This window comes from Pinus tabuliformis, chromosome 7 (genome assembly GCF_031772625.1).
Source record: "Pinus tabuliformis cultivar Carrire ecotype Pingquan chromosome 7, CPIR1, whole genome shotgun sequence".
NCBI classification, from domain to species: domain Eukaryota; kingdom Viridiplantae; phylum Streptophyta; class Pinopsida; order Pinales; family Pinaceae; genus Pinus; species Pinus tabuliformis.
This window is the reverse complement of record NC_142293.1, coordinates 833,509,403-833,534,357: the sequence shown is the minus strand read 5'-3', so window position 1 is coordinate 833,534,357 and position 24,955 is coordinate 833,509,403. Positions and strand designations below refer to the sequence as shown.

At 37.9% G+C, this 24,955-nt stretch overlaps 1 protein-coding gene across 7 annotated transcripts in view; it reads left to right on the top strand.

Annotated features, from left to right (window-relative positions):
• The first annotated feature begins 12,429 nt into the window (after positions 1-12,429).
• LOC149250198 (Transducin/WD40 repeat-like superfamily protein) overlaps positions 12,430-24,955 on the top strand; it is a 188,909-nt gene continuing 176,383 nt past the window's right edge. For 2 of the 7 annotated variants that reach the window (XM_089458945.1, XM_089458943.1), the window contains exons 1-3: positions 12,430-12,683; positions 12,901-12,986; positions 15,896-16,004. In XM_089458945.1, the coding sequence (XP_089315071.1) occupies positions 16,002-16,004 (3 nt within the window). In that variant the 5' untranslated portion in view covers positions 12,430-12,683; positions 12,901-12,986; positions 15,896-16,001. The remainder of the gene's footprint in view (positions 12,684-12,900; positions 12,987-15,895; positions 16,005-24,955) is intronic. The other 5 variants (XM_089458938.1, XM_089458942.1, XM_089458939.1 and 2 more) reach the window with 5 other exon arrangements.

The window sequence follows — 24,955 nt, the reverse complement described above, 5'->3', positions numbered from 1 at the left end:
TGGACTAGCCTTATCCATTGTCTCAGATCAAGATTTTCGATTCCTTGGAAAGTTCTGGACAAGCTTGTGGAGAATGATGGACACCAATCTAAATAGGAGTATGGATGTCCATCCATATACTGACAGACAAAAATAGGTCTTCAACAAAACAACAACTCATTTTCTCCTAGAGTATTGTAGCAAGCATCCTAAGGTCTAGGATGAACAAATACATTATGTTCAACATGCATACAATAGGTCTTTGCACTCTTCTACTCAAAGTTCACCATTTGAGACATGCTTTGGGTACCTACCAAAGTCACCCTTAGATGTGGTTTTTGGGAAAGACGAGGATTCCAATTAACGAAGTGATGAAGAAAAAGCTCACAATTTTATTTAGAGGATCCAGATGATACATAAAGTAGTGCAGGAACATTTGGAGAAGAGTCAGACACAATATAAAGCCCAACATAACAAGCACACTGTTGATCATCAGTTCTAGGTTGGAAATCGAGTATGGCTTCACATAAGCAAGGACAGGTTTAAGGGAGAATGGAAAAAGTTGAAACCAATCATATATGGTCCATTAACCATCTTAGAAAATATTGGAACAAATGTTTACTGCCTTGATTTACCGACTTATATGTAGATGTATTCCATTTTCAATGTCGATAAATTGAAACTTTATCAACCTCCTATGATCATAGATCTGGAGAGTGGTCAAGTTCCATCAGTGGATGGTTTCACTCTACAGTACTTGGACAAGTTTCCCAAAGACATCATCCTAGATAGAAGAACCAAGACTTCATGATGAGGAGATGTGGAGTACCTTTGAGTGGGTTTCAAAGGAATGCATCCTAGAAATGCACAATGGATTGAAAAGGATAAAGTGAGGGATAAATTCCATCATCTACCTTTTGATTGATAAGGATTTTGGACGCCCAAAAGCTTCTCAATGGGGAGGATTGATCTAGGAGGATCCAAAAAGGCTCAAAATTTGAAGTCCTGAAATCTCAGCAAAATTGGCACCAAATCGTAGATCTCATTAAGATGATTATAATGGCATGAAGACCACTTCAATCTGAGTCCATATGAAAAATTTATGCTCATATGAAGTTTTTGGTGAACAACAAAAAAGGAAAGTACAAGTGGGGTCCGTAGGGTGCCATGTTGCACTCCCACAAGCTACCACGTGGCATCCTAGTTAGCAATTGGTGGGACCCATAGAGGTCGATGTGGAAATATAGTCGACACATGGCACATGTGACGTGTCAAGGAAAAATTGGCGAGATGAGGTGTACCAATTTGGTGGTAACAAGTGGCCCAATTTAGTGGTGCCATGTCACGCGTAGAATCCAACCAACAAGGCTAAGGCCAAATTCATTGGAAGAGTCGACATTGCAATCAAATGTGGAAAATGGGGGGGGGTGTGCCTTCCAAGTCTCGTAGCTTTGCCAAGGTCAATTAAATGAGAACAATATGTTGCAACCATTTCAAATGCCAAAGTGATGAGGCACGTGAGCTTAAACCCTAGACTTCCCCAAACCACAACACTTTAACATAGCAATGACAACTAATATGTCGAATGGGCCACATTGGTATGTCCATCAATGGGGTGTTATATAAACCCACCAATCAACCATTTTGGAGGATCATACAGAGTTCGTGCCATGAAGGGCCGAGTGGAACTTAGCATATGCATGGTGGAACCATGCAAGGTGGGCATGTTTTTCAAGGAAAGTTCATAGGGTATAGTCCAAGTAATACTTTGTAGGAATATTCTTGGAATATTTTGAACTATTGCGACATCTTGAAGATTCCTTAAGGGGTCTAGAGGTGGAAGAGACATAACCATATGAAGTTTAAAGTCATTTGTCATGAAATTTCAAGACGAATTCATTGGTGCAATTAGAATTGGGATATGAGTAGTAAAATTTTGGGTCATCTGTAGAAGTGAGGTATTGTTAGGTCCTTATACTACTAGTGTAGCCCCTTATTTTTATTAGTGCAACCCCCTTATTGTATCGTTGTGCCCATGTAGTCCCCATCTCGTTATTATTCTGACCCTTAGAAGCCCACTATTTTTATTTTTGTGCCCTTACAATATTATTTTTATGTAGGCTTTGATAATACTGTGACCCCTTAGACTCCTATATATAGAAATGGCATCTCTTCATTTGTATCATCCAATACTTGTTCATTTATGTAATGTAAAGGAGGTTTCCCCCTCAAAGAGGCTAATTTTTAAGTTGCTGATCTATTTCTTCTTCTATTTTGTGAACTCGTTCCATAACATTTGGTATCAAAGCTTTGGATTCTAGGGTTTCGCTGCTTCAAACACACCATCGTGGAATTTTCGATGTAAAGTTATTTATATGAAGCTTCAAAAGCTGAAATTAAAACCCATTTGAGCCAAAATCTTGGTGAACCTCGCACACAAATTTCAGATCTTGGTTCTATATATTTTCAGAGATATCATCTAGGGAAGTTAGGGTGTTTGCAGGCTCCTGAATTCCATCTCAAATAGGAGAACTTGGGAAAATCGTCATAAATTTCTCTCTGAGCATTAGATTCAAATTTCGTAAAAATAAATAGAAATATGACAGACTATAGTTTGTTGGGTATTATTTTCAGGGACGAAGGTCAAAACAGTGAAACGTGGTACTTCGTACAAGTTCGCTCTACTGAACCAGAATATAGTCAGGTCATCGTGGGATATTGGGCATAACTCTTTCTTGGAGAATCCAATCTCCATAAAAATTGTGTGGCTAGAAATAGGACTCAGAGGGATGCCATGGGATGAAATTTCATACCTTGGAGATCTAAAATTACAGAGTACCATTTGTTTCAAGATCGAGCTCCTAAAAGAAAGAAAAAGAATGACTCGAATCAAGAAAATAGAAACACCTAATAAACAAAATTGGATGGACGATTTGAAGAATGTGATTGAAGCTGAGATCAATGGTTTTATCTATGGCATGGAAGCTAAGACCTATGGTATAGAAGAAAAATTGAAAGGCGACATGGAAGATTTGAAGAAAGACAGGGAAGGTTTGAAGGCAGGCTGGACAAAGTTGCTACAAGAAAGGGTTCCTAATGACGAAAAGGTAGTAAAGGAAACTCATGATGAGAACAAAAGAAATGTTAATCATGATTTCATAGAATCTAATGTTGGATTGAAAACCCACGATATTCCAAAGATATATATGAGGAATTTTGATGGCAAGGGTCCAGTAACTTGGATACAGGGTACCTATTGAAGATTTATGCATCCTCAACATCCTTACCCTTGTCACTAGATATATGCACTGCAAACATCACACAACCTTTTCTGCAACTACGCTTAGGCCGCATAGCGGTAACGATCCTCATTGATGTAGGCTTCTTCTTTCCCTCCAAAATTCTCTTTTCCCCACTATCATCCACGCACTTGATGGCCTTGTCGAAGCAATCTACTTTGGTCCTGTGAAGGTACAACCAACCCATACCCAAAAGCATACTATACGATCCCAATGGTAGTACATTCAAATGTGTTGTTGTTGGCATAACATTTAGCTCAAATGCACAAGTTCTTACCCAATGATGAACTCTCTTCTTTTTAGTTGTAGTCAACTGTACCAACCAAGATTTTGCATGCACTTCTTTTCTCAAACCACACTTATCCACTAGGTCAGGATTAATATAACTATAATTAGATCCATGATTAATCAAAATATAAACAACTTGATGAGAAAGCTTACCATCTATCTCAGTGATAGATGCCTGATGATCTACCTTCCTGTTGTCCACAGCTACATAGATTCGAGGAATGTTATGACCAACATCACCAACTATATGCACCTCCTGAGCACTATTGATCTGGGGTCTACCACCCTGATACTACAGAAAATCCCTCTTACAATGATCCTTGCCACATATCCAACACTGCAATGGTGCTCTACCATTGCCTCTAGCTTGTTGCTCTCCATGTCCCTTCTCAGCTATATTTAACTTTTTGTAAGTTACTACATTTTCTTTCTCACTTGTAATTTGAGGTCTTTCTCACTTTGGTGGTCATTTCCCTTTAGATTTCTCATTTCCTTTCAAGTCACGCTTAGGTTCAACTTTGCGTTTCGACTGCTCATAACAATGTTTCGGCTTTCAGATGGCCTCCTCTAATGATCTAGCCTCATCGAACCCAATCCGGTATTTGTATGCTACTGGCATTTCACTAATGAATCTCTAAACCTTAACCTTCTCCTCCTTGAGGTAGGGTACATATCTCAACAACTCCAAGAACTTGCTAGTGCACTCATCATCTATCATGGAACCCATCCGCAACTCCTTAGCTCTGCCATCATAGTACCTTTCCAACAAATACTTCTTCTTAAAGAGCCTCTCAAACTCATGAAAATCGAGTCATACTCATAAATACTATTGACATTCTTCACATCTTCCCACCAAATATTTGCTTTACCTTTGAGACTGAAAGTGGTTATCCTTGCTTTCATGTTTTCTGAATAATCATGCAATCTGAAGAACTTCCTCATACCAAGCAACCATGCCTTTGCATCCTGTGATTTCTTCATCTCTCCATCAAAGGTAGGTGGATTTGCTTTCTTAAATTCATCCGGCAAGTATCCCCTATTACTCCTCCTTTAAGGATGATAACGATGACACTTATGATGCCTGTCAGAACTAGAACTAGAATAGTACCTATGTCTATCACCTCTCCTATCCAGAGTATCCAAGGACCTTCCATATTTGATCATGTCACCTCTATCTGACCTGTGACTACCATGAAACCTATTGCCATATGCCCCATTAGTTCTGTCCTCCTGTCCATGGCTGATCCGAAGTGGCCCATATCACTGCAATTATGACAAAATCTGAAGGAGTATTGCATTAACCTCTACTTATTTCTCTTGTGCCTGCATGATTTTGTCATTGTCTACCTTACAACTCCTTATTTCTTCCTTCAAGCTTCTCAATGTGTCTGTTAAATCATAAGAGTGCCCAACACCACGCTTCTCATCTGACTCAGAGGGAGAATCTTTGTAGTCTACCATCTTTCTAGTCATTTTGATCTCTTTCTTGCAAGGCATACTATGTAAGCTAAACCAAATCACAATAAATCAACGTACCTTAGTATACTTTGGGGAGGATACCTTGTCGACCAGATTAACAAATCAACGTGATACATGTACAATATAATCATGACAACATATAGAAATACAACACATAAGCATGTGACCCTATATCCATCATTCTAGCTAGAGTCTAGTCAACAATGCATGACCACATCAACTGCACATACCATCACCTCGTGCATGGCAACAACAACCATAACATTGTACACTAGCAATACACAAGCATGACCAACATGTAACTCATCATACACCCATGACAACACACTTCACACCACAACATCTTCCTTCACATGGCGACATCATTACAACCGTGATCGACACCATGCATATGCAACAAGTGTATAAACCACAAGGATTATGCATAATCGACATGAATGCATGGACAAAACATAACCCATCCAGTCTGAGGGGTGAACCATGCTCTAATACCGCTCTGTAACACCCTCCTCCCATATCTACCCAAGAAACCAATCAACCAGGGTAAACATGCGATGAATGGCTACTATGATATGATTTAACCTCCTAGGTGTCCTTAAGGAATGGAATCGATGGAAAAACATCAAACATACCTTTCACATTAGCAACAACACTCCCAGGAGCCATCTCAACCACACAAGTATCATGCCCCTGGGCCCACTACATTTTTAAGCTATTAAACCTATACACACTCCTATGTTATGGGCATGCTAATGTCCAGAGAGCTCCAGATGCTCCCACAATCCTACATGCCCGCGCCGAGGGACCATTTCCAGCAGACCCGTGCCAAAGTTTGTGGGATTTAAGGCACTTTTCTAGCCCATAATTCCGACCACTTTCCAGAACTTGTTGTAACTTCTGGAATCCATTAAACACATAACGACAAGACTAATAAACCAAAAACTAACTCCAGGACTAGGCCTGGCCATCCCCAATAGGGACTGACATTGTGTTAAACACTTGGTATCAATGCAATCTACAGGTCTAGGATACAAGACAAAGCATGAATGACTGAAAACTCTTATGATACATGACAAGAAGGATCACCACCTTCTCCCTTGAAATGTTATGACATCAATTAGGTCTTGCATCCATCATTTTAACAATTACAAGTAAATACATGAAATAACCATGACAATAAGTAGTCATATAAACATGCTTATAACCAGTGTTAAACCACAAAAATAACAGTGAGATAACAACCATTAAATACACATATAAACAAGTACAAAAGAAAGAGAGCTTAGATTTTATTAAACATAGGCAAATCTGACAAAGTTAGGCATCTAAATATTGGTTTTCCTATCCACACGAAAATTTATATTGTATGGTGTTTTTAAAATGTCACATGGATTCATTTAGTTGATTTTGTGATTGTAAGTTATTGGTTCATTGCTTTGTCCATGTGAACTATTAATGCACACACCATTTAATAAACATAAAACATTGGGCATTATCTCTACCCAAGCCATTTTAATGCCCATAAAGGATGGATTGCTCCAAACCACTCATTTATGAGCCAAATGGAATCGACAGTGTAAGAATTAAAGTTGTTGACCCCTTGTTACCATTTCCATAGTGGGTTTCCAAATTCCTTGCCTGAAATTACTGCTTCTTTGTACACTGGCAATCGGCCTCATTGATAAGAGATTATACATCTTCACACCCAATAAAATTCTCATTGCTTGAGCGCTGGGTTGATTGCATAGGTGGTTCACTTTGAAATCAGTTACACAATTCAATTTACCTTTGTTAATTCACTAGTTGCATTCTTTGTGTTGGTTCATTCATTTTCTTGTTGAATCACGATAAAGACAATGATATCAAATTGTGAATAGGCTATGTTGTTGATCGATTAAGAATACCATCCCTTCCAAACCTCCTGATTAATTCATTATAGTTTTTTTCACTCTCTGTTATATCCAAACAATACCCTTCGCTATCAATTTGTAAGTGTTAGATCATTGGTTCAAAGCTTAAATGCATAACACTACCTTGCACATCCAATCCAACGTGGCTTTGACAATGCATAACCAACTATGTGACGTGCATAATCTTTGCACATGCATTTATTTATTTTTTCATGGCTATTTGAGGGTAAAAGCAAAGTGTAAGCCTTTGCATCCTATTTATTTGGGTATATTACCAATGAGTACATCTTAATTGATTAAAGTATTGAGTAAAAACTCAGGCATGAAACAAACGTGTATGCATGCACACTTGTGTGTGTGTCTGTGTGTATGTGACACACACACATGTACATGTATATCTGCATGTGCATATCCATGTATATGAGAGGCAATGAAGTGACATGCATATGATTAATTGCTTGATTTATGAATGGGCATCATTTCTTGCTTGCATGTCACTAGAGGAGATATACATATTCATATATTACTTGCATGGGCAATTCAATAAGAGCACTTGATAGATTCTACACGAATAAAGTTGGGGTGTGTGTGCGATTCAATTGACAATTGAAGTTAGAATGTAGTTGAACGTATTGATTTTTGGATTCTTATATTGGACACATAAAAGACTATAGGACGTGTGGGGCAAACACTTGCGAACAAGAGATACAATATGCATTCAACATGGTAGAAGTATTATTTATTGAAACATGCATTTGTATATAGATATTCAATGAACAAAATCATGCTTGCATGAAGCATTATGGTTACAAATCCAAAAATAATAGGGAAAATTGTTTTTTTCATTTTTTTGCATTGAATTTGACATTGCAAGCAAGGAAACCATGTAGCAAACCAATTAGAAACAAAGTCGTCCTTTCATGCTCGTGGGAGATGAACAAGTGGGTGAACTTATAATGTGTGCATAGTTTAATAAACACAAAACATTGGGCATACTCTTTACAAAAGTTGTTTTGAGTGCCATAAAGAATGGGTTACTCCAAACTACCCATCTACAAGCCAAAGGAAATTGATTTTGTAAGAATTAGAGTTGTTGGCCACTTGTTACCATTTCCATAGTGGGTTTCCAAAATCCCTGATTGAAATTAGTGCTTCTCCATACAATATCATTTGGCCTTATTGGTAAAAGACTATGCCCCTTAACACATTGAAATTATCATTGCTTGATAGTTGGGTCCAATCCATGGGCGGTTCATTGTGAAATCATTCTATACAATCCAAGTTACCTCTATTAATTCGTTGATTGCATCCCCTATGTTGGTTCATTCCCCTTCTTATTGAGGCACAATAAAGATAATGATCTCATATTTTTGATCTATTAGGAATACCATCAGCTACAAACCTTTCTATTGATTCGTTATAATATGATTCACTCCCTATTATACCCAAGAAATTCCCTTAGCTATCATTTTTAAGCGTTGAATCATTGGTTCAAAGCTTCAATACACAACACTACCTTAAACACTCAATCTAATGTGTCTTTGACAATGCATAACTGACTTTGTGAAGCGTGTGACTTAGCTCAATGTGCAACACTACCTTACACACCCAACCCGGTGTGTCTCTAACAACACATACCTCACTACGTGTGGCGTACATGTGTGGGCAATTAAATTAGAGTGCTTGGCATATTTTGCACAAACAAATTTCGAGTGTGTGTGTGTGATTCAATTGGCAGTTGAAATTAGAGTGTAGTTTAACATATTAATTATTGGAATATTGTATTAGAGACATAAATGACTATTGAATGTGTGTGTTGTAAGCACATGTGAACAAGAAATAGAGTATAATACATTCAACATAGTAGAAGTATTATTTGTTGGAGCATGCATATGTATATAGATATTCAATGAACAAATATATGCTTGTATGATGCACTGTGGCAACACACCCGAAAATGACATGGATGAAATTGTTTTCCATTGTTTGGCATGGGGTTGGACATTGTAAGCGAGGAAACCAATTAATGAACTAATTTGAAACAAAGACATCTTTCGATGCCGGTTGGAGAAGTGCGAGTGGTGTACCTTGTACTTAGCTTGAAATAGAAACAAAATGTAACTTCCATAAAGGATTTGCATTGGTGAATTATGTGGGCTATAAATATCTCATGAATGAATCATGGGCTCATCCACTGAGGGCATTGTGGCCTTTTTTTTTAAGTGTAGATCTCAAGCATTAGGAGCCTTTAGTGAGCCTTTTTCTTGTCACCACTACCTTCATTCATCCTCGTATTATGGTTGGGCTCTTCCATGTTAATGTGCTACAACTCACTCCATGGATCCTAGTACCAAAGGTCACTCTTGATAGAGCATACATACTTTCTTAACAAATTGAGAAAAGAAAAAGCCTTTAGCAAGGATTTCAATTTGTAGATAATAACATCAATGTGGTCTCAAAGTTCTTTAGCCTAGATAAGGATAATGACCTCCAGTGACAATCATCCCACAAAATACCTTGATAATTTTTTCTCCTTATATGCATATCATGCAAAGTTATGATATTCCATGGGAATTTCTATAATAAGAGTAGAGATATAATCAAATTTACCTCATAGTAAATGTTTAATACAAACTTTTGTGACATATTTGGAGAAACCATTGCCACTACCATCCTTACTATTATGTAATTCCTATTGTGCATTTAGGCAATGGGATAACAATTAAAGGCTTCCAAATGACCTTGTGCTCGATTCATGACCTCTCAAGGCTAAGCAAGTCTATAATGAAGTCAAAAAGACAATAATAAATACGAGGAAAGGACACCAAATCCCAAACCTTACACCATATCCCACAATTGAGTAGAGCTATTATAACCCTTAGCTTCTATAAACTTCTCGAAGTTTATCGATTGGGGATAGTCATTGTGATGCATCTTTTTGGCCACTCAATTTTGCATGATTAATGCCTTCAAATTCATTACAAAGGCCCTATGGTCCATGTATATAACTCTTTAGGTCACATAGGTCGAGCATTGATAAGAATATTTATCACCCTTCTTCTTACATAAAGTAAGTGTTGGATGGACATGGATGACGACCTCACCATGCATGCATAACAATTGACATGGCACAAGTAAGATCCATTTTTTCGTAGACGTGGTGAGTGTGATTTATGTGGCATATATCTAATGCAAATGTTTCTCACATAATGCATGTGGCACAAATGTGGCCCATGTGGTACAAATGTTTGTTATGTGACATCAGAAGTGTGGTGTTTGTTGAATAATGGTTTTGGTATGACAATGTATATATAATTGACCTAGACTCATATGCACACACGTGCACATGTGTAGTGCTAAGGAAAATATTGATGTAGTTATTGATAATAATGAAGCCTCAAATGCTATTTGACATTACTATGTAATAACAATATATGCGTGCAAAAATGATTAAGAAACGTGTAAAATTCCTAACATGTGCTCAATGCTAATGGCCCATCAACAAATATTAGATATGATTAACATTGCCTAGGATTAAATGTGATCTCAGTGAGGTGAAAAGCATTTTTGTATAGTAATGTATTATGTTCTAAAATTTCCAAAGGGAAACATGAGGAGGGGCCATGGATGCATACATAGTAAATGGAATGGGGAAGATGTGAGGGACGTAGAACTTTTCCTAGTAAATTTCAACATTACATGTTTTTTACCACCTTCGGAATTAATATTAATTATTGAAGAAATTTTGATGTACAAATTTACATTGGTATGCATTCAATACCTAACACCCCCAACACTTTTCACACTTAATCCCTATGCAAAGGGCACCTCAGATTTACATGCGAGAGGACACCTAACTATACCATGCAATGCATGGCTTCTTTGGAATTGGTATAGCGCCATTTCACACAAGAAGGAAGAGGGGAATAGACATAAAGGTGCTTTTAACAAGGGGTTTTTTCTTCTCTATGTTGTTATTTTTTTTTTTTTTTGGGGGGGGGGGGGGTACGTGTTGTTCTTTATGAAAATGAGTAGTGGGACATGAGATGGGGAATATGGTCAAAGCTTTACTTGAATGAGTTAATGGTCTTGGAATGATGTGGCAGTTTTGTTGCGTTGCCTTTACTTAGGAGGAAAATCATTCTTACACAACCATATGTGTCTCCATTTCCAACTAAATATCAATTGATTTGTTGTTTTTGTTCATGGTTGTAATTTCAAATGCGTGGTCATGTGTTATAGTGGGCTGTAATTACTACAATTATGCCAATTTCAAAGCATAACATGAGATAATAAAAATATGAAAATTATGTATTTGCAATATTGGTTAGAATTATAGAGAAAAAAGTAAGAAAAAACCCAGCGAGAACCAACACTTGTCTTTTGATTATGAAATAAGAAGACAACATAAGAAGTCAAAGTAGCCATGAAGTTAGGATGAGTAATTCCATGAGTTGATACACATTGAAGAAGACAAAGGCATTTATCCCTTTGTCATTGTTTGAGTTCGTGAATACTTCAATATCTCATAATGCTTATTGGTATTATGGTTTTATATTTATTTATATTTTTTGGTTTCAATGTAGCATTTTAAGTGCAACACTCTAATTGACAAAATATATATATGACAATGCATATATATAGTTTAGAATGTTTTATTGAACTTAAACTTTATCATTAGAAATAATTAACTAAGCAATGTTAACACAAGATGGACCTATAACACATTACTATAACAAAGCATCCCTCTCTCATTTTTTTTTTGATTGGTAAGTTAAAAAAGAGCAATAAGGTTATTAATGTTTGGTAATGTTTACTCTATCTTCTTATAATCCCTTTAACCAATGAAATGTATAAGTTATTCTTAATATTATAAGGTTTGTTGTATGATATAATTTGTTATTGATGTTTGAATCTACGAAATACATGGTTTATTATTAGCACAAAAACAAGAGATATTAAAATTTATCTTTATCTTAATAATAATAGAATTTTAAGCATGACTCATCATTATGACATAGGACAAAAGTAAAAGAACAATAAAGATTAAACTTTATTACATTTTATTTAATTTTTAAAGTCACAATCAAGAATTTTAAAGTTATAGCCAAGCCAAACATCAAATTAGCATACAAGACTCCCTTGTTTGTGGGACAAGAGACCTGCCCCTTATTTATGAGACAAATGTTGTATACGAAATGCCATGATTTACAAAATAAAAAACTTGCTTCTTATTTGTGATACAAAAAAACCCACCTATACACTATTTCACTTTAAAAAAAAAAACATTTCATTAATTATTAAAAAGTGTTATTCTAATCGCATAACATGGATCTAAAACATTTACAATAATTTCTCTATCACAGTGAATACTAAAAATATAATTAACAATTTGGCACACCGTGAAAATACCAAATTGTCGATAGACATTACAAGGTCTGTCCATGTTGTCAATCTACATGGAGAAACTTGGAAGGATTCATAGGCATAGGCGTCTATTTTTTAAAGGGCTTGTACGGACGGACTTGAAAGCAATATGAATTTGTATTGAAAATGGGGGCACACAAAATACCAAATTCTTTAACAAAGAATTATGTGGTGTTTATGCAATTTGGTAAAGGGCCCGGAGATTCGAACCCCAGCGATGTAAATGGGAGGTCTCCCCTGTATATTATTCATTTGGTTATGAGAAAAAAGAAGGCGCGCCCAAAACTGCGTGTTTTACAGAGTAAGTATTACTTCTCATTACCACTCCACGCACAGCTTCAATGTTCATTTCATTTTATGTCCTAAATTCAACATTCTGTATATAATTCCAGCTATGTTTTTCTCTTCTTCTTTTGAACTCCATTGCTCCGCTATTGTGAATGTTGTCCAAATTTTTCTATTTATTTGGACTGGGAAGTTACTGTTTGGAGTGCTGTCTGGAACCCTGTCCATTGCAGATATTTAGTTTAGAGCTTTGTTCCTGTTGGGAACAATTATATTTGTCTCCGAGACCAGAGTGAGAGGAAAGCGCTTGCAATGCACAGTAAGTGAGCTTATTTTCATTGAATTTATGTTGGAGGAATGCACCTTGCAGCTTTCTTTGAAAAACCAACTAAAACCTATATGCAGTTTGCATTCATCTTTGTTGTATGTATATAATAAAAAGTCACTTGTCTTGATTCTTCAGAATTTGAATTTATTCATGTCTGAAATTGTTCCATTTTATACAATTATAATTTATTTCATTCATGTTATGTTGGCTTATGTTGTAAAATTATAATTTCTTTGGGATCTGTCTGCGCAATTTAAAAATCAGCTATGCTTATTCGACACAATTTTAATTCACGTGGGTTCTCTCTGTTCATTTATAAATGATGCCCGTTTGTTAGCTTTGGTTTTTAGTATATTGTTAGAGCCAAAAATTATCAGTGGAAGACATAGAAGGTGCATTGTTCACTCCTATCGCAGAAGTATCCGGAGACCTGCACGTCTACTGATTACATGTTTAAATGTATTGTCCAGACTCCAAGCTATTCTGAAAAGGTCACAAATTGCCACCTTGGTAGAAACCTTGTACTTGTCTATTCTCCAGGTTGTTTTTATTTCATGCTTGTTTTAACTCATTTTATTTTGTTGGACAATTTAAATTATTTCTAATGTAGAAGTGACCGAAAATTATTATTCTGCATTTACCATATCTCTTTCTAGATATTAAATTCTCACCGCAAGACAAGAAAGCTTTCCTCTTCCATGATTTGCCGAGGACTTCAGGGGTGTAGCAACTATCTTTTGTCCTCGTTGAAGCCCTATTTTTCTTCGCGTGCCAACTTTCTTGTTTATTTACTTCTGCATATTTGCTCAACTTCGGATAATCTTCATCTTCCACCTTTACAATACTTAACAGTACTCGGGTTTTGTTCTCTTATTTATCCAAGGGATTAGATTCACCTGGGTTTTTATCCTCCTTCCGGTAAGAGAACACAGGTCTTCTGCTGCATATTCCCCCCTGGCTTTCTCCTACTACGGGTTCCCATGCCTTTCACGTGGCAGTAAGGCTATCACCCTTCCAAACTGGTTTTCTCCTTTTCTGTCTTGCTTCCTCAAGACTGTTTCTCGTCTTGGTTTTTTAGTAACTTGTCTCCTTCGGCTAATTTCTGTTGATCAGGTTACTTCCACGGCCCACATGACTAAATTCATGACAGGTTCTGCACTTGAATACCATATTTTTTGAGATCCAAATTTGGTTCAAGGTTACTAACACAAATTCATTATCGTTACTTTTGTTCTATTTGTACATAAGCTTGGGCAGAGGTACCCTTGTTTTTCTTCTTTTTACTGTGAAAGATTGGAATGTGCTTTCCAGTAGGGTTGCTAATGCCTAATATTTATTACTTTCACAAACTTCCTTAACCTAAAGGTGTTGGGATGAACTTGGCAGCTCCAACCATATTAAGTAGGCAACATCACGAAATTGTTAGGATCAGAACTGGCAAATCATGGCTCTACACAAATAGATACCTTCTAAAAACCTGTCTTTGTAGGCTGAATCTCCAAATTCGACAATGAAGAAACCTCTAGAGCGTAGGTGGGCCAAATGTTTCATTGACAAGAACCCAAACAAAAGCCTTGTATTCAATCTAGCGGTGAGCCCTGGTTGGGCCACAAGCCATTGGATCTAAAGATCAAAGCAAAGTTTCATGGAGGGTATCTTCTTTGAATTCTCACATACAGGGATGATTTAAGACGAGAAAATGTAACATATTTCTTAGGTCCGGCTGAGAGGTTTGCCAATTTCATTCTTAATACTTCTTTGAGTCATAAGAAGGTGCAGAAATGGACTGCATTGCTGCACCTAATGGAGGGATTGCTGTAGATGGTAACTTTAGCCAGTGCTAAAATCCTCTTTCACAGCCTTCTTTGAAATCTCTCTAGTCTCAGAGTGCTGGTGAAACTGTCACCTTATAAAAATCAAACTTCTTGTTAAGTACCTTAGATATGAAAATTGCTATCACATAGAAAATATCCAAGAATAAGCTAGAGAATCCTCTTTATTTTATTAATATCAAAACCATTACAGTGGGGCAACATTTTACAATTGATCCTTTTACGGAAGGAATGTGCTCCACAAGCCATGCTTGCTAGTTGCTACAATTACAATATACTTCACAATACGTCTCATCACATTGCTTCTACTTCTTTATATAGTTCTATCTAACCTCGTAGAAACTTTTTAGTGAAGGAACCTTCTAGCAGCTGGAACCTTCTAATAAGCCTCCTTACAATTATTGCTTTCACACTATGTGGCTACCTATCTATCATTATGTCCCTTGGGTACCTCCCTAGGTATCCCATGTTATCCTCCCTATGTATGCTACACGGACACCACCTACACATCAAACTTCATCATGCTTAAGCTTGGAGGCTTATCCATAGTGAATATTTGTTGCCTGCTCACCTTCTTCATCCCACCAAAATAAAATTTGCTAATCAATAGCAACATAGGTTTTATAGACTCCTTTCTTTTCTCTTTTCATGTATTTTGTTTAGCACAGATGTAACTTCCTTTTTTACTACCCTTGGATCTCACACTCAATTGCACACATTGAAAGTGAGGTTTTTATCTTTGATTCCATGACTGTTATTTGACCTAAACCTATTAATGCCTTTGGTGTGTGGCGCCTACTTCTGTATAATTATGCATGCTTAGATCTTAGTGATGGCATGCTGACGATGTGTTTCACACTGTTAATGAATTTGAATCATATTGGACCCAGTTTGTCTGCATTGTTTCTTTCAGTCCTAGAAGGCATCATGTCCATTCAAGCATTTATCAAGGAAACTCAACAGGCACTTTCCTCATTTTGAGATGGTACCCAATGTAAACTGGATTCTGTAGAAGCTCGAATATTTGTCAACAGTATACTCATTAAGAGCTCAACATGTCACTTGCAGGGATTGAACCTGGGTAAGGAGGACAACACTTGTGTGAATCGCCCAGGATAGAGACTAGACTCAGTTGACAGGTTCAAGTACTCTTTATATTAGTATGCTCTAACTTATGGTGAGTGATGCCTACTAAATGTTATTTAGTTGGATAGGTTCTTTCAATTTTTTTGTGAAACCGCAACTTAATAGGTATTTGCAATGTACAATTCTTAGCATGACTTCTGGAAGATATTCATTGGTGAGAAACAATTTCTTTGCAGTGGAGAAACTAGACATGCACTTTCTCGAACATAACAATAGTTACCATAGCACAACAACTTTATGGAGTGACTTTTTTAGGCTAAAGAAATTTCAATACCTGTAACTTACGGATTTTGGTGGAGGAAAGTGATGGGATGCATTCTGGAACGGGAATTTGTTAACAAAAAGCAGGTTTTGCATTAGTGGAGCTATGCCAGAGAGAGTGGAACTTGCATTTCTTAAAAGAACTTCAAATTGACATGAAGATTCTATTTGTCTGGCTCTTAATGAGTGTCATGCAGAATATTTATCTGCATTATAGATGCTAAACTGGGCTTTTATTCCTACGTTCCACCAAGACTCTGGGGGACAGGATGCGGGTGCTAGAAGACACACAGGGGAGACGTGTAGGAGTACCCTTAAATTTTAGGGAAATTTAGGGGGGATGGGGGGTGCTGGGTGTATATATATATATAATTCAAATTCGTTTTCAATAATGAAAGCATAATAAAATTCAAATTCGTTTTCAATAATGAAAGCAAATGAAATACACTGATCCATACTCATCATTCATACTGATACATACATCATTCATACTCATCATTCATCACTACGAGATTCAATAATGAAATTCCTTGATCTATATTCATCAGTCATCATTCTAGAATCTACATTGATTTAAAAATTAAATTCATCATTCTACAATCTAATTAGTACTAAACAAAATAGACTGTAGTCGATACTGAAGTCTGAAGACTGCAATAGTAAATTGATATAACTCAAACTCAGAAATAGTAAAGAGTGACGAGTCAGAATTAGTCTGAGGTCATTGATATCTAGAGTCAAGACTCAAAAGTTGAAACTAAAAATTAAAAATGGACAATATGCATTGAAGGATAGTCAGATAGCACTGCGAGGTAAGCCCAGTAGAGGTAAGCTTTGTAAGTCGGATGAGTGAGTTAGGGATTGCAAATTATTTAGGTTTTGATATTTGTTATGCATTTTTCTTTTTAGTTTTAATTTTATTTTTAAAAATTTTTGTTTTTAATATTTTTGTTTTTAAGGGTTATTAACTTCAACTCTAGGGAGGGGCGACCCCTTCAATGTGGCATCTCTGGTCTTCAAATCTAGTGTGAGATGAATGCGAAACTCACAATTCAAAGCTCCCTTTCATAATGGTCTGGTCGCTTGGACTGATCCACCTGAAAAACCAAAACGCCAAGTGGGGTTGCCTCCTTGTTCGCTGCTTCCATGTGACTATGTAGCTCCTCAATGGCACGATTTGTTAACCTTTGCGTTTTACTTATTATTAAGTTTATTACATTGAATCTCAACAGAAATGTGATCAAGAAAAAAATGTAAATAAAAAACCACTCTACACAATGTATATAAAATAATAGACAAAGGTTTGCAAAAGTGAGTTTTTTATTAATAGATCGCACTGATGTCATTTGCCAACAACAATACAACGAGGGGTGGCTAGCCTTTTATAGAATAATTTGCAACGGCTAGATAAAGACTAGTTGGACTCTCTCTCGAAATATTATTTTTCTAGTCATCCACAAGTTGGAGACTTAGTAATTTTTTCTCAAAATAATTCATTACAATTTTTTAATTGCCGTCTAAGGGGTTGACTTGACCAAAATTTCCCAGTGTGATCCACAATCCCCTTTGCTAATGGCAAGGTACGGTCCAAGAAGGAAAATAGTACATAATAGTAGCTCAATGTTCCACTTATTTTCCTTGGGAGAAAATTTGACTTTGTCATTTGGAGGAATAATTTGTCTTCTAACGGCTACTTTCTTGGTCCATTACTTAACTACTTGGTTCATGAAATCTTTAATGGCTAGATAGGCCCTCTAATGTCCAGTTGACTTGTGCAACGAGTAGTTTGAATTGACTTTTTCTTTCACTAACTCAAACTTGACCACCTTTTTCTATTTCTCCAATGCCTTGATGAATTTGCCAATTTTGCCACTTGGGTTTGCCGTAAGTTGGCCCGATTTCATCCGGGTCTTACTTTGTGCAACCAAATTATGTCTTGTGTTGCCTAATCATCACTGTCTACCTCATTATCATGCCCTTTCTAGATATCTAATGCCTTGGGGAATTTGGGGAAACTAAGACGTGGGTTTTATTCCTCTCGCTTTGTAGACCAATTTTGACATATGACATGTTAAATTTTGACAAAATCTGCCCTTGTTAGGCCACCTAGAAACTTTTCTTTCCTCATCATCAAATTGCATAATCTGAGACCAAGTTGACTTCATGACCACGGGTACCACTTCGCATTGGGAATTGTGGAGTGCCTCAGGAAACATGAAAGTTGTCAATATGAGATTGCCATGCATGAGAGTTGTCTTAGGAATATTGCACCAAAGCCAAGGCCACCTACGAACTTTATAGACCATAACCATGTGGTAAGATATAGGTGCACTTTGCGACAGGTTGGATTGGCCCATATGCTGGTGATCACCTCTACAAAAGTAGGCTCCCATAAAACCAAGAGTCCTCAAGTAAGATCACCTAAGGCTTTCCAATCCTATACAGGACGAGGGGCACTTGAAGTGAACTACAGGGTGCCAACCATGGTTCGACCAAGCAACAAGATAGGTCTAACCAAGACAACAAGATACAAACTCAAGAACATGACATAGGCTGAGGATGCCTATACAAAACCTCACATGGTTGTTACACTGCTTTAACTTGTGACCTTGGGCTTACAATGGTGGTGATAAAATGCTGCACAAGTTTTTTGTACCCTTGTTGACATGTAGGGTAACAGGAGGGAATTGATTTTCTTGTTGTGTAGCAATGAACAATAATGTAACTATTGCTACAAATTTGTGATTGGGGTAGGCATCAAATATCCATTGTATAAATGTTAAAACCTGAACTTCTTTTGATGTCATTGATTAGCTTGTACAAGGTGCCTCGCAAATCCTTTGTTTGATGGCATTAATTAGAAATCACAACCACCTTTTTTTTTTTTATTTTCTTTGCGGGAATCGAATGGGCTATGCCAATGTCCATTTGAATCTTTCCAGTTTTGAATTTCCACCTATGTATCTGCTATTGGTCCACCTTGGATGGCGTTTCTTTCTGTAAATGCAACTTTTTATCACGGAAATGATTGATTTTGTAGAGGGAATTGTCAATATGGTCCAATGAGATGGCTTCCACATCAGGGGTCTTCTGAAGTTGTCTCACCCACAATCGAAGATTGTAGTAGGCGTAGACCATGTCGTTGAGGTGCTGGGACTCGAACTTGTATTAGAGTCATAGATTGTAAATTAGAAAATTTAAATATTAAAAATAATAAATTATAATTTATAATGAATTCAAAAATTTAATTTGATTTTTTTTTTTTACCTTTTGCACCTTTTGTTATGTATTTTGTCAAATACACTCCAGTGGTGCTCACACCTAGAGGAACTACGTGTTTGGCTGAGCACTCGAATGGCAAGCTTTTGGAGATGGGGTACTCTGCCCCCATAGCTTGTCCACCAAACATTTACAAGTTGAAATAAAAAAGAGAAACATAAAAAAAAAGTTAAAACATTGAAATTCTAAACTTGAAGCAAATTATGTAAAGACAATGAATTATGAAATTTGAAAGTTGAAACAAATTGAAGCTTACTTGGCATTTTGGTCGTCCTATTCTTAATAGCCATGGTAAAACTAAATGTGCCACCTGCCATCCTACATATCTCCATTTCTTTAAAAATTTCTTCACATTCTTGCTTAGATGCCACCATCCTCTCAACACAAGTGAGGAATCCATCCATCACCTCGGCATCAAATCTGAAACCACAGGAGTAAGAAAATGCGGGGCTGAGGTAGATACTTGTAGCATGAATGAAGCGATGGAGGGTATTGTTCCATCACTCATCAATCACTCTCCCTACAAACTGTTGTTTCTCATACCCCTCGTCCCCCTTATCTTCATAATAGGCACAAATGGCTTCTTTGGCCCTATCCATGGCCTCATACAAGTAGTCCATTGCGGGCTTGCTTCCATAAACCAACTGAAGAACTCTTACCAAAGGTTCCAAATGGAAAATACCTCCACTCCTGCCTAAAAGCTCTGATCATATGAAACTACTTTTCATATGCCCTCTCCCTCCGACTTGTGGCTAATAGATAAAGCACGCCAATCTTGTGAAAGAAACATGGTCTTCACATCCCACATAGAATTGAACAGAGGCTGAAGAGATATGAAACTAGTGGCAAATTGTGTAATGGCAGGATGCGCCAACACTTTTTTGTTGGTGAATCTTCTCATCAAGCTAAGCACAGATGCATGATTATATATAAATTTTGTTATGCTCTTGGATGATTCAACAATATCCCTTACAAAAGGAATCTTCCCTATATCCTCCGGCATCAAGTCAATACAATGTGCAACACAAGGTCGTTAGTTTTTGTAGCATCGAAGGTTTCTAGTCTCGAAACTTTGTGGAGAGGCTAAAACACAGGAGTACTCCATAACCTAGAAATTGTTTATGGAAATTCCACCTAGAAGTGTCTCAATTAGATTATTAGCTTATTTTTTAATATTTCCTAAGTCTAAACTTAGGAAATTTGTTTAATTAATTAGAATTAATTGAGATAAAGGGCAAATCATCTAGAAACTCACATGGATCGACAGGGAAATGATCTTAGCCATCGATTAAGATTTAATCTTCGCCGTTGGAGTCCCAACAAAAGATTATAAGAAGTTGATGGGTAGATGGAGAGCACACACTAGAGATCGATTTCCTTGGGGCAGTTCTATTTTCTAGAGGCAGTAGCTGGAAGTGTTCGAGTCAGAAGGGAAGCAAAGACATAGAGGGGCAGGGACAGTGATCCAAAGGAGGATTTCCAGATTTGGCGAGACAACAACAAGAGGCCGAGTTAGTCCTAGTGAGGCAGCGCAGAGTACTGCGCAAACAACTTCAGAGGGCAATTCGATTTGGCTGTGGGAAAACTCGATTCAACGTCCAGAGGTCTGGAAAGTCTTCTAGAAGGTCGAAGACCAGTAGCATTGATAGGCAAAATGACTTGATCAGAGGCAGTTCCGGGCTAGACGTCAAAGGGTTTGCGCAAGGGTTCTAGGAGAACGAGTTTTTGAAGCTGAGTTGTGCCGGGGTTGCTCGTGGAGGAAGGGAATTTCCTTGAAATAATTTCGGCTAGATTTTCTTGCTGTGGATTGCCAATTTTTGGCATCCAGATTGTACTTAGAATTTCATTGCTGCTTAATGATAGAAAATCCTTAGCTGATGCACCAGTTTCCCCAAGTTGGGTTTTTCCAGGGACATTTGTCCAAAAATAAGTGTGTCAATTTTATGTGTGCTAGCATATTTCTCAATTTCCAACGCTATTATTTTCCGTAGTTTTATTTGTGAAGGTTGCAGTGTGATTTATTCGATATTTGCTGTAGCAATTAAATTGTTAGTTAATTAACAATTAGAAGAATTAATTCCAGTTGCTGCAATAGGATTTTAGTGGTGAAATTTTCACAAAGGTGTCCAAAATAAGTTAGGATGCCTCTCCATAAGCAACCTGCCAGCAACAACATAATTTGCAACGTTGTTTGTTATGACTTGGACAACATTTTGTTGACCTACTTCTTGAATGAAGGTGTCCAACAACTCAAACATGCATCTTTAATCTGTGCAGATGCATCAACAAATTTCATAAACATTGCCCCCTTTGGACAACTAACCAAGAAGTTAAGAACGGTCCTACCCTTCTTGTCAGTCCAACCATTTGACATGACTATGCATCTAGTGTGTTCCCATGATGCCCTAACGTCCTCCAATCTAGTAGTGCAATCAACCTTTTCATTTTGAAGAAGAGGTCATCTCAACTTTGCAAAGGTAGGGGCATTGTACCCCAGACCAACAACAACAACATCAAACATAGGTTGGTAGAATGGGTTGGTGTTAAATTTTGGTATGTTCTATGCTAGAGCAATTTATTTAAATTTTCACAGATAGCAATCACATCAGCATAATGATAAACTGCAGATAGAACATAAATATAAAACGCAGAAGACAAGCCAAGACAAGAGGACACAAGATATGGCGCGAGCCAGGGACAAACCCCACAATGTGTGGGGAAACCCTTTGATCAATTCTTCTTTTATCTTCAGAGTTCAACAGAGAAAGAGAGAGAGAGAGAGAGTACATTTACAACAGAAGTCAACACTTTGACTTGTCTAGATCTGAGCATAGATCATCTTCTATAACGATGAGATCAGTTGAAGACATTCTGCTTCAACTGATCCTCCAAGGTGACTCCTTCACCTATCATCGTGCTGCATCTCGTCCATTTGCTGCACCTTACTGTGTAGCACCATCATGATGCTCATGATCTCATACATCACGCTGCTCATACATCATGCTGTTCATACATCATGCTGTCCATGATCTACATCATGTTGCCCATGTCCATGATCTTATCCATCATCATGCTGCCCTTCATATCCATGATCATCTTTCAACTTCATGCTGCCCATACTAATGTGCATCATCATCATGTTGCTGCCTTAACAGATGACATTCTATCACTGCTATTCATTGTCATGTGGCTGCTACAGGTATGCCATTCTATCACTGTAGATTATGCTTAGAGTGTAGTGGACACAATCATCACTTAAATCCTCTCCAACATGATCACATCAATGCTGAGACTGAGATAGCAACTACAGCATTACTATGATCTCCATTAGACCCAGACAGTGAGGCACAAAAATACTTCTGTATATGCCGAGAATGTAACTATCATTGTCATTACTACAACAGCCTTTAACAAGATCTTACTTGATACTGAAACCATCGCCGTTACAACTTCACAGCTGTATCACCAAGATCATTTTTCTGTTGTATCTTTCCACGAAGGTATCCGGACTGAGACAGTGATCACAAATATGTGTGGTTGAAGCAAGAATGAAGGACGTTGAGATATACTGTTATGAGATCATCAAGTTACAAGTATGCTGAGAATAATAGATCTGGTCTTCTCATTGTAATATATTCCTATGCCAAGTTATACTGCTGTCTGCTACAGGGATACTGTACCTTAGACCCTCCCGAGGATACTTCTAATCCATTTGACTGCATATAACAAGTGTACAGGACTGCATGTATCCTTTGCGTGAACAGAATTGCATTATAAGATTCTTCATAAGCCTGCGGATAGGGCACATTATGACTGCGGATTGGGCACCCACTGAACTGTACCTAGGGCATCTTCTTACCTGCGTTAAAGGGTCTCCTAGGACTGTGTCTATAGGGACAGCGAAGTCCCTCTTCTTGCTGCATATAGAACAGCGTATAAGAATCTAATTACTGTGCCTTCATGGACTGCATATTGAGCCTCCCTTTGCTGTGACTTAGGGCATCTTATGGTTGCGTTTAGAACCTCCTTTCTTAGTGGAATTAAGTCTCTTCTAGACTGCGTATAAGTGCCTCCCTTTGCTGCATTAGATTATCATTTATTGCTGTCAAGAGTACCCTCAAATGCTATGGCTAGGGCACCCTTAAATGTCGCTGATAGATTTACTGTGGCTAGGGCATCATAGGCCAGCGTACATTTTCATGGTGTCTCTCTCCTGCTCCAAAAACCCAAAACGTGGAGAGGAAGAGATCACCACACTAATGTATGTCTCAAATGACATCAAATCCTCTTTTATTTATACTAACTTGTAGGGGTTGAATAGACACGTCGGTTGGGCTTCTAGAGCCTACATAAGTGCTGGTCGGCTTGATAATAATTACATAAACAAAATAAATTCATATCTCCATAAATACTTATCGGAACTGGATGATCTTTGGATCAATCCTACACCTCTCGACGAGAGGGATCCAATAAAAATATCAGCTGCCATAAATAAGCTGACCCACATGGAGTTTGGCCCTAGTTGCCAATTTAACACTCCCTCTCAACTAGGGAGAACTCCATCTGCTGATCCATATGTATGACTGTACTATCTCTGCCATTAGTGCCTTGCACTACTCTGCCTAGCTCTGCTGGCTCTACTCAGCTCTGCTGGCTTTGCTCTGCTCTGCTCAGCTTTGCTGGCTAGGCTCTGCTCTGCTCAGCGCTGCTGGCTCTACTGGCTCTGCTCTGCTCTGCTCATCTCCGCTGAACTATGAAGAAGAAGAATTGATCGAGAATGAGTCATATCATTCTCCACTGACCTGAAGTCAGTCTCAGAGTGCATACCACTAGTCCCAGACTAGTCTCAACTGACCCGAAGTCAGCTTCAAGGTAAGTACCACTCCTACCACTGGTCCCAGACCAGTATCGCAGTCTCAGAGAGTGTACCACTGGTCCCAGACCAGTCTCAACCGACCCGAAGTCAGCGTCATAGTATGTACCACTCTCACTGGTCCCAGACCAGTACTGCACTGACACGAAGTCAGTCTCGGAGTATGTAGCACTGGTCCCAGACCAGTCTCAGCCGACCCGAAGTCAGCGTCATAGCATGTACAACTCCTACCACTGGTCCCAGACCAGTATCATTGATCCCAGATCAATGGAGGACATCCTAGCATAGGGAGTACGGTAGATACAACGATGCGTCCATCGGTACTACTATGGTCCCTAACTTCATTTCCTTGCTCATTGATCAGATGAGAGGTACTTCCCATGAGTCCCAGACTGCATGGGTAGGATGCCTCGACAGGAGAACTTAATCAATCCTGTCCTCACAGGAGAACACATCAATCCTGCTACAATCGCCATGGAGAACACATCAATCCAGGCCTCACAGGAGAACACATCAATCCTGCTACAATCGCCATGGAGAACACATCAATCCAGGCCTCACAGGAGAAC